At 46.9% G+C, this 15,027-nt stretch overlaps 1 protein-coding gene across 1 annotated transcript in view; it reads left to right on the forward strand.

The window, feature by feature from the left end:
* LOC129697932 (dedicator of cytokinesis protein 9-like) overlaps positions 1-15,027 on the forward strand; it is a 317,261-nt gene that overhangs the window by 171,458 nt on the left and 130,776 nt on the right. The window contains 3 exon segments of the mRNA XM_055636668.1: positions 2,730-2,904; positions 8,552-8,631; positions 10,820-10,891. Coding sequence (XP_055492643.1) covers positions 2,730-2,904; positions 8,552-8,631; positions 10,820-10,891 — 327 coding nt within the window.

Below are 15,027 nucleotides of genomic sequence, written 5' to 3' on the forward strand. Positions count from 1 at the left end.
AGATGCTGTGGGTTTGGGACGTGCATTTGGAGCAGCTGGGGCAAGTAATTGCAGTGTATTTTTCAGCCTCTCTATTCCGGTGATATAGGAGGTGAGGTGGCACAGTGATGCTGGTGCGGCACGGTGGTGCAGCGATAGAGTTGCTGCCTAACAGTGCCAGAGACCCGGGTTCAATCCTGACCTCAGGTGCTGTCTGTACAGAGTTTGTACATTTTCCCTGTGAATGTGTGGGTTTTCTCCGGGTGCTCCGATTTTCACTCCTATACTCCAAAGACGAACAGGTTTTCGCGGTTAAGTGACTTCTGTAAGTTGTAAATTGTCCCGAGCATGGGGAATGGTGCTAGCTTACTGAGTAATCGCTGGTCGGTGGGGAGTCGGTGGGCCGGAGGTCTTGTTTCCATGCTTTAAAGTCTAAAAGTGAATGTTCAGAGTGGTGTGGGATGTTAATCAAGCAGGCTGATTTGTGCTGGAATTTGGTACGCTTGCTTGTCGTTGGAGCTGTGTGCATTCTGACAAGCCGAGAATATGCCATCACACTCCTGGCATCTGCCTTGTAGATGGTGCATGGACCGTGTCTGTCGGGTTGAGTCTGGGGGTGTGTCTGTCAGGGGGCAAGATATCAGATTTTGACCTGTTTTTGTACCCACAATATATTGATGTGGCCCAAGGAGTTTCCTGGTCAGTGGTGACGCACGTGTTGGTTTTGGGGGACATGCTAATGGCGTTGTGGATGAATGCAGATTTGCTGCTGAAACCCTCTCCCGTGATGCCTTTACCTTCAGACATGATCCTTCCTTCCTGGCTGGGCTCACTTTTTCCAATATCTGCAACTTAATCACCTATTGTGCATCCAACATACCCAGACTTTCAAAACCGTCAGTTACCTAATCTCATTCTGCTGAATTGCACTAGCCCCAAACGCAGATATTTTGAGAAGAAACATCTTAATACTTCTCTGCACTCACCCCAGATTCTCACTGTAACCTCTCGGCGACTGTAGACTCTCTGAGGTCCTACAATTCGGATCCCATGATCATCACTCCACCTGAGGCAGCTCCGCCTTCAGCTGCCTTTTTCCCGAGCTCTGAATTTACGTTCCAAAACCCCCTCTGCTCCCTTTTAGTTTTTTTTTAGTTTAGTTTAGAGATATAGCACGGAAAATAAGCCGTTTGGCCCACCGAGTCTGCACCGACCAGCAATCCCCACATATTAACGCTATCCTACACACACTAGGGGCAATTTACACTTATGCCAAGTGTACAAACTTGTACGTCTTTGGAGTGTGGGAGGAAGCAGAAGATCTCTGAGCAAACCCACGCGGTCACTGTGAGAATGTACAAACTCCGTACAGACAGCACCTGTAGTCGGGATCGAACCCGGGTCTCCGGCACTGCAAGCAAAGGCAGCAACTCTACAACAATACAATACAATACAATACAACGGTTTATTTGTCACATTGCACAAAAAGTGCAAGTGAAATGATACGTCAGCAGCGATACAATGATAAAGGGCACACACAAAAACACAATAAATGTTTAACATAAACATCCACCACAGCATTTATCACTGTGGTGGAAGGCACACAATTTGGCCAGTCCACCTCCATTTCCCCCCGTGGTCGGGACCTCAACCCTCCGCAGCCGTTGCTGCGGGCGTCCAGATGGTAAAAGGACAAGGTACAAGTCCAGGTAAGTCCAGAGTCGGCTCCTCCCCACCGGAGACCGCAGCTTTTAGTTGGTGTAGGCCGCAGGCCGGCGGCCGAAGATTTAAAGTTCCCTCCACGTCGCAGCCGTAAGCACCGCAGTCTGCAGGGCCGGCGGTCGAAGCTCCCCTCCAGGGGTGATGTAAGTCCATACCGGACCCGCGGTAGAAGATGGCCGCGGGCCGGCGGTGGAAGCTTCTTCTTCCCCCCGGGTCCCCCACGAGGGATCCCGGGCTGTAGACGCCGCGCCAGCTGGAGCTGTGCAGACCGCGGCTTCAGGCTGCCGTCTGCTGCGGGCCAACGGAACGGAGCGCTCCCCTCCAGCGAGCCCCAGCTCCGTGCTGACAGTCCACGCTGCACCCGCCGCCGGAGCCCCGAGCCCCGGGCGCGTCTCCGGGAAAGGCCGCGCCGATCCTCGCTGTTAGGCCACGGGGGAGGCGACCTGGAAAAAGTCGCCTCTCCATGGAGGAGGCGGCCGAAACGGTTTCCCCCTTACCCCCCCCCCCCCCACCCCCCACACAAAACACACTAAGAAACACTAAAAACAGACTTTAAGACATACTAAAAAAATAAAAAAAGTTGAAAAGACTAACACGCTGCTGACAGGGCTGCTGCCAGTGCAGCGCCCCCACTCTACTATGCCGTCCACTCCTGGCTGGGTTCTTCTGCTTTGAAGTTGTTCTTTAAAGCTTTCCTGAAGAGAAAGTGGTAGAGACCGATACAGTTACAACTTTTAAAGGACACTTGGATAGGTACATGGAAAGGAAAGGTTTGGAGGGATATGTGCAAGGCAGTTGGGCAACTTGGTCAGCATGGATGAGTTGGGCCGAAGGGCCTGTTTCGATGCTGTACGGCTCTATGACTATCTATCTGATCGAGCCATTGGAAACCCCTTATGTATCGTATGACCGGGTCAGATGTAAATATATTCTAGTGTACCAGCCTTGGCAATTTTTATCACATTAAAGCTGGAAGTTATGCCTGTAAGATTGATAAAGAATAAAGAATTAGTTTTACTGTTTCACAGAACAACAAAATACGGCGATATGCCTTCGAACTGAAGATGCAAGACAAGAGTAGTTACCTGTTGGCAGCTGACAGTGACCTGGAGATGGAGGAGTGGATCGGATCTCTGAATAAAATCCTGCAAAGTACTTTTGAGGCTGCCATGCAAGAGAAGAGGAATGGCGACTCGTTGGAAAGTGAGTTTGGGTTCTGTCCTGCTTCAATGATCTGACTGTGGGGACGGGGTTAAATAGTCTGAACTTGAACCGGTTGAAATTCCACCAGCCTGGTGCCATGCTCTCCCACTGTGCCATAGTGAGATGACTTTATCTGTGCCAGATGTGGTGTCAACTGTGGTGTTTGGTTAAAGAAAACAAGACATGGAGGTCTAGTGCCTTGTGATCCTACATGTTTGAGTTTACTGTATTGCCATGTGTAGCAGGATACAGTGAAAAGCTTTTGGTGCATCCTAACCGGTCAGCAGAAAGACAATACATGATTACAATAGAGCCGTCCACAGTGTATAGAGCAGATAAAGGGAAAAACGTGAATAATGTTTCGTGCACGATAAAGCCAGGATAGCCCGATCAAAGATATCAATGGGTTTAGTGGCATCTGATATTGATATCTGTCTCTTTCCCATTATTTCTCATTGTTCCCGATGTTGGGGAAGTCCAGAACAAGGGGTCACAGTTTAAGGATAAGGGGGAAATCCTTTAGGACCGAGATGAGGAAAACATTTTTCACACAGAGAGTGGTGAATCTCTGTAATTCTCTGCCACAGAAGGTAGTTGAGGCCAGTTCATTGGCTATATTTAAGAGGGAGTTAGATGTGGCCCTTGTGTCGAAAGCGATCAGGGGGTATGGAGAGAGGCAGGTACAGGATACTGAGTTGGATGATCAGCCATGATCATATCGAATGGCGGTGCAGGCTCGAAGGGCCGAATGACCTACTCCTGCACCTATTTTCTATGTTTCTATTATGTGTCTGTGTTTGACTTTGTGTGTGTGTGTGTGTGTGTGTGTGTGTGCGCCTGTGTGTGTCTGTGTGTGTGTGTATCTATGTGTGTGTGTGTGTCTGGCGTCCGCATGTACTTGTGTATTTGGCTTTGTGGGTGTGCATGTATGTGTGGGTGTGCCACTGGGTGCGTGTGGGTGAGGGCCAGTGTGTGCGTCTTTGTGCCTGTGGGGAAGGTGTGTGTGTGTGTGAACTTGAACTTATCCATTTTGGTCATTGCGCGTGTGGAGAGATTGCAGAATTTGACTCTGGAATGACACCCAAGACTTGCCGGGTGAAATTACAGACAGGAGTTGCATTTCCTGGAGTTGAGAAAGTGAAGGAGGCTTTAAGGGTGATGGACTTGACCTGGACCTCCTGGTTGCCTCTCATGGGACGCCTCTGATCACAGTCGCTGCAGTTTCAGGGTCCTAACATTGTGTCAGACCAGGTGCGTGGGAACAGACAGTCCCTACAATGGCTGGTGGCAGGCCCCACCCACAATCTCCCCTGACGCCTGAGGCCTTTCTGTCGAAACATGATGAGTAATATAATTAAAAACCATTTTCAAGTTAATTGAACCCAAATGTTTTAATTAAAATTAAGCAAGCCACTTTTTTTTTGTTGAGGTTGACAACCAAATTGATTTGCATGTTTGAATGTGTGAGATCTGGTCGTAAGTACTGCAGATTACATCCATCACAGCTCAGAGATCATCCAAGGCTTGTTAGTAGAAGACTGCGATGATTTTGGAGGGAGCACATTTTTTTCGCGCATTTCCTTCTGAAGTCATAAGGAAGAGTAGAATTGGGTCATTTGGCCCATCAAGTCTACTCTGCCATTCAATCATGGCGGATCTATCTCTCCCTCCTAACCCCATTCTCCTGCCTTCTCCCCCTATCCTCTGACACCTGTACTAATCAAGAATCTATCTATCTCTGTCTTAAATATATTCACTGACTTGGCCTCCACAGCCTTCTGTGGCAAAAAATTCCACAGGATCACCAAGGAGAAGGATATTGAATTATGTGAGGTAAGGGAAACAAGTAGAGTAGCTATGGAAACTATGAGATTCAAAGAAGAGGAAGTACTGACACTTTTGAGAAATATAAAAGTGGATAAGTCTCCAGGTCCGGACAGGATATTCCCTAGGACATTGAGGGAAGTTAGTGTAGAAATAGCAGGGGCTATGACAGGTCCGGGGGAGGTTCGGCGCCCATGTCGGGGCGGCCCAGCCCGAGGCTGAAGACAGTGCGGTACTCACGTGAGGGTGACTGGGACGGTGTTCTGGCGGTGGTGGCCTGAGTCCGGGGTTCGACCGCGGGCCAGCGGCTGCGTCTGCAGGACGTTCTCCAGCTATTTTGTGTACCTTGCGTCTGCAGGACTGGTGGGCGGCAGCTTCAACCACCCCGGGACGCGGTGTTTGAGCCGCGGGACTGATTTATAACATCGCCCGGGGAGTATCGCCTCAGCGCAGAGGGAGAAGAGGAGGGAAGAGGCTGCAGACCTAAGACTTTTGCCTCCATCACAGTGAGGAGATGCTGGGTGGACTCACTGTGGTGGATGTTAATATGTGTTTATTGTTGTTTTTATTGTATTATATGTATGACTGCTGCAATTTCGTTCAGACTTCGGTCTGAATGACAAGAAAGGCTATCTATCTAATATTTCAAATGTCATTAGAAACGGGAATAGTGCCGGAGGATTGGCGTACTGCGCATGTTGTTCCATTGTTTAAAAAGGGTTCTAAGAGTAAACCTATCAATTATAGACCAGTTAGTTTGACGTCAGTGGTGGGCAAATTAATGGAAAGGATACTTAGAGATAATATATATAAGCATCTGGATAAACAGGGTCTGATTAGGAACAGTCAACATGGATTTGTGCCTGGAAGGTCATGTTTGACTAATCTTCTTGAATTTTTTGAAGAGGTTACTCGGGAAATTGATGAGGGTAAAGCAGTGGATGTTGTATATATGGACTTCAGTAAGGCCTTTGACAAGGTTCCTCATGGAAGGTTGGTTAAGAAGGTTCAATTGTTGGGTATTAATGGTGGAGTAGCAAGATGGATTCAACAGTGGCTGAATGGGAGATGCCAGAGAGTAATGGTGGATGGCTGTTTGTCAGGTTGGAGGCCAGTGACTAGTGGGGTGCCACAGAGATCTGTGTTGGGTCCGCTGTTGTTTGTCATGTACATCAATGATCTGGATGATGGTGTGGTAAATTGGATTAGTAAGTATGCAGATGATACTAAGATAGGTGGTGTTGTGGATAATGAAGTAGGATTTTCAAAGTCTACAGAGAGATTTATGCCAGTTGGAAGAGTTGGCTGAAAGATGGCAGATGGAGTTTAACGCTGATAAGTGTGAGGTGCTACATCTTGGCAGGACAAATCAAAATAGGACGTACATGGTAGGGAATTGAAGAATGCAGTTGAACAGAGGGATCTGGGAATAACTGTGCACAGTTCCCTGAAGGTGGGATCTCATGTAGATAGGGTGGTAAAGAAAGCTTTTGGTGTGCTGGCCTTTATAAATCGGAGCATTGAGTATAGAAGTTGGGATGTAATGTTAAAATTGTACAAGGCATTGGTGAGGCCAATTCTGGAGTATGGTGTACAATTTTGGTTGCCTAATTATGGGAAGGATGTCAACAAAATAGAGAGAGTACAGAGGAGATTTACTAGAATGTTGCCTGGGTTTCAGCAACTAAGTTACAGAGAAAGGTTGAACAAGTTAGGTCTTTATTCTTTGGAGCGCAGAAGGTTAAGGGGGGGACTTGATAGAGGTTTTTAAAATGATGAGAGGGATAGACAGAGTTGACGTGGGTAAGCTTTTCCCACTGAGAGTAGGGAAGATTCAAACAAGAGGACATGATTTGAGAATTAAGGGACAGAAGTTTAGGGGTAACATGAGGGGGAACTCCTTTACTCAGAGAGTGGTAGCTGTGTGGAATGAGCTTCCAGTGAAGGTGGTGGAGGCAGGTTCGATTTTATCATTTTTAAATAAATTGGATAGTTATATGGACGGGAAAGGAATGGAGGGTTATGGTCTGAGTGCAGGTAGATGGGACTAGGAGAGAATGCGTGTTCGGCACGGACTAGAAAGGCCGAGATGACCTGTTTCCGTGCTGTAATTGTTATATGGTTATATATGGTTATATGGTTAGCACTGGGAAGGTGGGACAAATGGCCTCTTTCGGTCTGATAAGTGAGTAGTGTAGAAGAGAGAAATGAGAAAATACAAGGAATCACATTTCTGGGAAATCAGAATCTTAAAAAGATGTTTCACGGATAAAATGAAGCAATTCCTCTATGTCCCTGGTAAAAGAAATACGGGAATAGTGGGCAAGTTCTTCATTCCAAGTCTGTCGGGAAAACCCCTTCCTGAAACATTGTTTTAGTCAATGAAATGTAAGCAGATATTTGGCCATCTGCAACACTTTATGTAAGTTGAAATCTTCTCAATGCAACTCCCTTCTAGCAAACGAATGTTTTGTGAAGTTCCCCATATCACAAACTAGAAGAGTTTAGTTTAGCGATACAGAGTGGAAACAGGCCCTTCGGCCCACTGAGTCCGCGCCGACCAGCGATCCCTGTACACTAGCACTAATCCTACACACTAGGGACAATTTACAATCTTTACTGAAGCTAATTAACCTTATGCCCCTGTCCCACTTAGGAAACCTGAACGGAAACCTCTGGAGACTTTGCGCCCCACCCAATGTTTCCGTGCGGTTCCCGGACGTTTTTGTCAGTCTCCCTACCTGCTTCCACTTCCTGCACCCTGCAACCACCTGCAACCTCCGGGAACCACGCGGAAAACTTGGGTGGGGCGCAAAGTCTCCAGAGGTTTCCGTTCAGGTTTCCTAAGTGGGACAGGGGCATTAGTGTGAGGAAACCGGAGCACCCGGGGAAAACCCATGCGGTCACAGGGAGAACGTTCAAACTCTGTGCAGACCCGGAGTGAGGATCGAACCTGAGCTCTGTCTCTGGCTCTGAAAGGCAGCATCTCTACCGCTGCGCCACCATGCTGCCCAAACCCTTCGGTGACTGAAGCCCCTACATTAACGTTGTATAAACAGCTGTCTTGGTTAACTTGTGCAACTTGGGCAGGACTCCAGTTTTCTCTAGAACGCTGGAGGTTGACCTGATAGGAGAATATAATATTATGGGAGCATTAGATAGGGTGGACACTCAGACCCTTTTTCCCCAGAGTGGAAACGTCAAAAACCTGGGGGCATATCTTTATAGTGAAACGGGCAAAGTTTAAAAGAGATGTGCGTGGCACGGTTTTTATCAGGGAGTGGTGGGTGCCTGGAATGCGCTGCTGATGTCACAGAATACAGTAACGGTGTTTAAGAAGCTTTTAGATAGACACATGGACATGCAGGGAATTGAGGGGTATGTATGATATCTAAGCATCATGCTCGGCACATAGTAGACCGAAGGGTCTGTTTCTGAGGTGTACAGTTCCATGCTTTATACAGAACATAGAATAGTTGTGAAGTAGAACACCATTGAACTTCTGAATACAGCTGGATGTCTTTGGTCCGCTCTATTTCCTGCTTGCTGACTGGATACTTTCAGGCAGCAATTGAGAAAATAAGAACATGTACAACACCGTATTTGAATGTCGTGTAAAACCGGACATCCTCGCAAAATAAAGACTGTAATTCAATCAGAAACATAGTTATTTATTATGAATTATTGGATGGATTGATGAATAAATTGGACCTGATTTTAATTTCCACAATAATGTGTAATTGTGTGTACCGAGTACACACAAGAAAATAATGAACCTTGGGTCCACAGGTTAACTGAAAATGATTTGTTTTCTCCCTTTTAGTTTCAGATGATGAACTACCTTGTCAGGGGAAAACAGAACACGTAACTAGCTGGGAAAGCATGCACTATGAACTCACAAAGGTAGTGTTAAATTACATGTTTCGCAAGTTATTTGTTTAAATTGGAGCTCAAAGGTTGCGTATTTTGCATTGATCATGGTGGAACTAATTTCTTATTTCAAATTAAATTGTGGATAGTGATGATAATCTACTTAGAAACCATAACATTTTTGATTCCCGGTTTTGGTGGCGCTGAAATAACGGAATAAATCGGGAGAATCCGCTCGGTGCTTCCTGGTGTCGGCTGTGCGTGTGTGTCTGATGTAATTACAGTGCCTGATGCCCATCGGGTGTTGTCAATTTTCCTTGGGCAAGTGCCTGGTGATCGGTGCTTCTCAGGGTGATGAGGTGTTGCTTCTCTGGGGGTTGTTCCGAGGAACTGTTATTATTGGGTAGTCCTGCATCCGCGAGTTTTGTCGAGCTGGTCTCATTGTTTGCTGTCTGTCGTTCAACCTTTCCTTCCACCCCCGCCCCCCCACCCAACCCCAAGTACCAAGGTAGACAAAAGTGCTGGAGAAACTCAGCGGGTGTGGCAGCATCTATGGAGCGAAGGAAACGGGCAACGTTTCGGGCCGAAACCCTCCTTCATACCGATACAATCTCAACCTCGATGGTCACCCTCTCCATCTGAAGGCCCCCATCCTTCCTCAGGATCATGGGCGGAAATCCCAGGGGGGGGGGACGGGGGGGGGGGGGGGGGCACGTCCCCCTGTATTTTGTAACCCGGATTTTTAAATCCGGTGAAAAAAAATCAATTAAAAATCTCCGCTTTCAAGGCAGTGGGGGTGGGACTGATGATCGAGGGCGCCGATTGGACGAGAGAGACATTGGTCTGTTGGTGGGGGAGAGGGGGGACATGGTGATTCAGTGCGATGATTGGAGGAGGGAGGTGTCAGTCAGAGGTGGAAGTAGGGGGGTGGGATTAAGGATAGAGTGCGGTGATTGGAGGATGGAGAAGACCTGGTGGAGGAATGATCATAGAGCAGAGTTTGAATCAGCCAGTTCGTGGGATCTTCCACCGCCCCGTGGTCAAATTGCTGCATCGTGGCGATCGGGGCTCCTGATGTTGAAGCCGCCGCTGGGGTATGGAAGATCCCGCGGCCGGTTTTAAGCTGCGCTAGGCGATGAAACCCCGCAAACGGGCCGATTGTTGAAGCCCCGCGATTCGGGGCGGACGAAGCTGCAGTTTCTGGAGTTCGGAGTCGGTCACCAACCAGGCCAGTTCCCGATGTTACCGTTCACAGGGCCCACAGCTGATCCTCCGAAGTCTCTCGTGTGCGTGCGTGCAGGCGCGGTCGCCAAAATATTGTGTCCCCCCCATGTTTTGACAGCGATTTCCGTCCCTGCTTAGGATGGCGACCATTTGCAAATGTATCAATAAATTTGCTTCCACTGCATGGGGTTGAAGATATTTGGAGTATTGTAACCAGCCTTGGGCCCCATGACTGAGGATGGATGTGCTGGCATTGGAGAGGGTCCAGAGGTTTGAGGAATTATCCCAGGAATGATTGGGTTAACATATGATGAGCGTTTCTCTGCACTGTGCTGATACGCGCTGGAGTTTAGAAGGATGAGGGGGAGCTCATTGAAACTTATCGAATAGTCAAAGGCCTGGCTAGAGTGAATCTAGTGAAAGAAGATGAGGAGTAATTTCTTAAGTCAGAAGGTGGTGAATCTGTGGAATTAATTGCCACGGAAGGCTGTGGAGGTCAAGTCAATTTATATTTTTAAGGCAGAGATTGACAGGTTCTTGGCTGTCTGGGTTTATGGGGAGAAGGCGGGAGAATGGAGTTGACAGGGAAAGATAGATCAGCCATGATTGAATGATGGAGTAGACTTGATGAGCCTAATTCTGCTCCTATAACTTATAATTAATGAACTTGTATGGCTTCAGTTGCTAAGTGGGAATGCAGCAGAGAATGCCAAAGCCTTTGGCTGTCTACTGTGGAGGGATGAAACCTGGAAAATATTAAAATGCAGAGATCGCAGATGGATCTGGAGATGCAGGAAGTTACAGAAAGGGGAAGGACAATAAATAGCCAGAGAGATTTGAAAGTAATTATGGAATCAACCCCACACAATGTTAGAAGAGGTTTGCGGGTTGAAAAATTCCTCTTGAAAGTCGACCTATGCATTTTCTGCTTTCAGCTTTGCTAGAGTAATCAGCTTCTCTTTACCCTCTCCTGAAGTTTAACCTGTTTACTTTGCAGAGCACAAGAGAAATAGAAGCCAAAAAAAATGAAGGCAGATTAAAGCTTTTCATGCTGGATGCAGACTCTCAGGTGAGGCTTGATTTAATTTTTGTAAACCAATGGAGTTTTCTTGACAGTGTACCTGAAATATCGCTGTGATTTCGGGAGTTAATCCGAAGTGAGAAAGTTGGGATCAAAATTCCAATAGTTCAGAGTTCTAACTGTTCATAGCTTTGTTTAGAGACACAGCGCAGAATCAGGCCCTTCGGCCCACCAAGTCCACACCAACCAGCGATCCCCATACACTAGCTCCATCCTTAAGCACTAGGGGCAATTGATCAAAGCCAATTAAAACTTACCGTGGTGAATCTGTGGAATTAATTGCCACGGAAGGCTGTGGAGGTCAAGCCAATTGATATTTTTAAGGCAGAGATTGACAGGTTCTTGGCTGTCTGGGTTTATGGGAAGAAGGCGGGAGAATGGAGTTGACAGGGAAAGATAGATCAGCCATGATTGAATGATGGAGTAGACTTGATGAGCCTAATTCTGCTCCTATAACTTATAATTAATGAACTTGTATGGCTTCAGTTGCTAAGTGGGAATGCAGCAGAGAATGCCAAAGCCTTTGGCTGTCTACTGTGGAGGGATGAAACCTGGAAAATATTAAAATGTAGAGATCGCAGATGGATCTGGAGATGCAGGAAGTTACAGAAATGGGAAGGACAATAAATAGCCAGAGAGATTTGAAAGTAATTATGGAATCAACCCCACACAATGTTAGAAGAGGTTTGCGGGTTGAAAAATTCCTCTTGAAAGTCGACCTATGCATTTTCTGCTTTCAGCTTTGCTAGAGTAATCAGCTTCTCTTTACCCTCTCCTGAAGTTTAACCTGTTTACTTTGCAGAGCACAAGAGAAATAGAAGCCAAAAAAAATGAAGGCAGATTAAAGCTTTTCATGCTGGATGCAGACTCTCAGGTGAGACTCGATTTAATTTTTGTCAACCAATGGAGTTTTCTTGACAGTGTACCTGAAATATCGCTGTGATTTCGGGAGTTAATCCGAAGTGAGAAAGTTGGGATCAAAAGTCCAATAGTTCAGAGTTCTAACTGTTCATAGCTTTGTTTAGAGACACAGCGCAGAATCAGGCCCTTCGGCCCACCAAGTCCACACCAACCAGCGATCCCCGCACACTAGTTCCATCCTTAAGCACTAGGGGCAATTGATCAAAGCCAATTAACTTACAAACCTGTACGTATTTGGAGTGAGGGAGGAAACCGGACTGCCCAGTGAAACCCCACACGGTCATGGGAAGAACGTACAAACACTACACAGACAGCACAATTAATCGAGATGGAACCCGGGATTTTGACACTGTAAAGCAGCAACTCTACTGCTGCGCCACCGTGTGACCCATAAATACTAAACTTAGGGGCAGTGTGATTTTTAGATTCCTGCTGCATTGTTCTCTGCTCTAGTTCTTCTTCTGTCCCTTGTGCCCCTGTCCCACTCAGGAAACCTGATCGGAAACCTCTGGAGACTTTGCGTCCCACCCAAGGTTTCCGTGCGGTTCCTGGAGGTTTTTGTCAGTCTCCCTACCTGCAACCTCCGGCAACCACCTGCAACCTCCGGGAACCGCACGGAAACCTTGGGTGGGGCGCAAAGTCTCCAGAGGTTGCCGCAGGGGCAGGGGCATTAGAGATGAAGGGGGCTTTAGTCAATGGATCCCACAAACATAGTCTTTCCACATTTGCCCCTCCTCAGAAGTATTGCAGCTAAGATCAAGCAGCTGAATGGTGCAGTCTTCAACAAGTGATGACGTTATTGGGACATACATTTCAGAGGGGCTTGACCTGGATCACAGTGAATGTGAACGAGTACTTCCTTGGTTCCTTGAGAATGTGTGTTTAGTTTTTAAAACAACAGGCAGAAATGTAAAGCTGGAATCAATAAAAATAATATGTTGGGTTGCCAAATAAACCCAACTGGGTTTGTTATTGTTCATTCTCTTGAAAGTAAGGAACCCTGCTGTCTAATCTGGCCTCTACGTGACTCCAGTCCTGCACCAAGCTGGTGAATCTCCTTGATCTGGGAAGAAGCTGCTCATAGAAAGCAACTTGATGTTTGAGGCCCACTCACCACCACCCTCTGAATGGCCGATAACACATGGGCAGTACATTCCTGCCCTGCCAGTGAGACCATTGTTTTGTGCATGGGTCTTAAACAACTAGTCGGTAACTCAGTCTACAACCGCACTGAGTGAGGTGCCTGACAAGGCGGCAAGAGACATGTTTTTGCCATGCACTCAGTGCATTGGAAAAGCTGCTATAAATTTGTCGAGATTTAACTGCATTCAGTGGGCTGAAGGACCTGTTTTGTGGTGTATGATTCTACAACAGGCCGAACACTGTCGTAGAGTTATATAGCACACAACAGGCCCTTCAGCCCACTGAGTCTTTGATGTCCATTTACAAGAACCCTACATTGATACTATTTTATTCTCCACGAAGTCCCATCAACTCCCCCAGATCCTACCACTCACCCGCACACTTGGGGCATTTATAGTAGTCAATTAATCTACCATCTTTGGGATGTGGGTGGAAACAAGGTATGGTGCTCTGAATTAATACTTTGCATCTATAGGAGAAGGAGGTGGAGGATAGAGCGTTAGGGAAGGAGTTACTCTGATGGTCTGCAACATGTGGGCACCAAGAAAGAAGAAGTGTTAGAGATATTGACCACATTAAGGTGTACAAACCCTGAGGACCTGATGAAATCTCTCCAATGGTGTTATGGGAAGGAAGGGAGGAGAATGCTGGAGCTCTGGGATTTTGCCATCATCCTTAGCCACGGATGAGATACCAGAAGACTCGGAGGTGGGGTGGGGGTGGGGAGGGGGGTTGAGGGGCGGGGGAGGGGCAGTAGGATTAAGCCAGGAAACTGCAGGCCAGTGAGCCTTACATCAGTAGTTGGATGGTATTGGATTAGGTTCTTAGGGATAGGATTTATGATCACTTATAAAAGTAGCAACTGTCTAAGTTAGGTGCATGGGAAATCCTGCCTGACAAATCTTAGTATTTGGAGGAGATTACGAAGAACATTGATGAAGGATAAACAATAGATGTGGTCTTTTGACAAGGTCCCACTCAGTTGGCTAGTCCAGAAGGTCAGGGCACATGAGGTCCAATTTGTGTTGGTAAATTGAATCCAATACTGGCTTGGAGACAAAGGGTAGTGGTGATGGATTATTTTTCTGACTGTAAGTCTGTACCCAGTGGTATTCCACAGGGATCGGTGCTAGGACCTTTGTTGTTTGTCATGTATGTAAATAGACGATAATGCCTATAGCCTGATCAGTAAGTTTGCTGATGACACGGATATTTGGTGGGGTAGTAGATAGTGAGAATGATTGCCTGGGGAGACAGAGGGACATAGATCAATTGTAAAGGGGTGGGGCAGTGGCAGATGAAATTTAACCTCGACAGGTGCGAGATAATGCCTTTTGAGTCGTCTATACTACTGGCCAGACATGTTCAGTAAACAGCAGGTAATTTAGAGGTGTTGACAGTACAGAGGGATCTTGGAGTGCAAGTTCATAGATCTATGATAATGGTGAGACAGGTGAATAGGGGTGAATAGCTTGTTTGTCTTCATAAGTTATAGTTTTTCGTTTTAGAAATACAGTGCGGAAACAGGCCCTTCGGCCCACCGGGTGCGTGCCGACCAGCGATCCCCGCACATTAACACTATCCTACACCCACTAGGGACATTTTTTACATTTACCAAGCCAATTAACCCACAAACCTGTACGTCCGTGGAGTGTGGGAGGAATCCGAAGATCTCAGAGAAAACCCACGGGGAGAATGTACAAACTCCGTACAGACAAGTGTATTGAGCATAAAAGTTGGGATATCATTTTGCAGCTGCACAGGCATTGATTCACAGGCACAGGCAGTGGTGAATCTCTGGAATTCTCCGCCACAGAAGGTAGCTACATTGGCTATATTTAAGAGGGAGTTAGATGTGGCCCTTGTGGCTAAAGGGACCAGGGGATATGGAGACATGGCAGGTACAGGATACTGAGTTGGATGATCAGCCATGATCATATTAAATGGCGGTGCAGGCTCGAAGGGCTGAATGGCCTTCTCCTGCACCTATTTTCTATGTTTCTAAGATTCGGCTGCACGTGGAATATCATCTGCACTCTGGTTGCCGTGCGGGTGAGGTA

The sequence above is a fragment of the Leucoraja erinacea genome, chromosome 6 (assembly GCF_028641065.1).
Source record: "Leucoraja erinacea ecotype New England chromosome 6, Leri_hhj_1, whole genome shotgun sequence".
NCBI lineage: Eukaryota > Metazoa > Chordata > Chondrichthyes > Rajiformes > Rajidae > Leucoraja > Leucoraja erinaceus.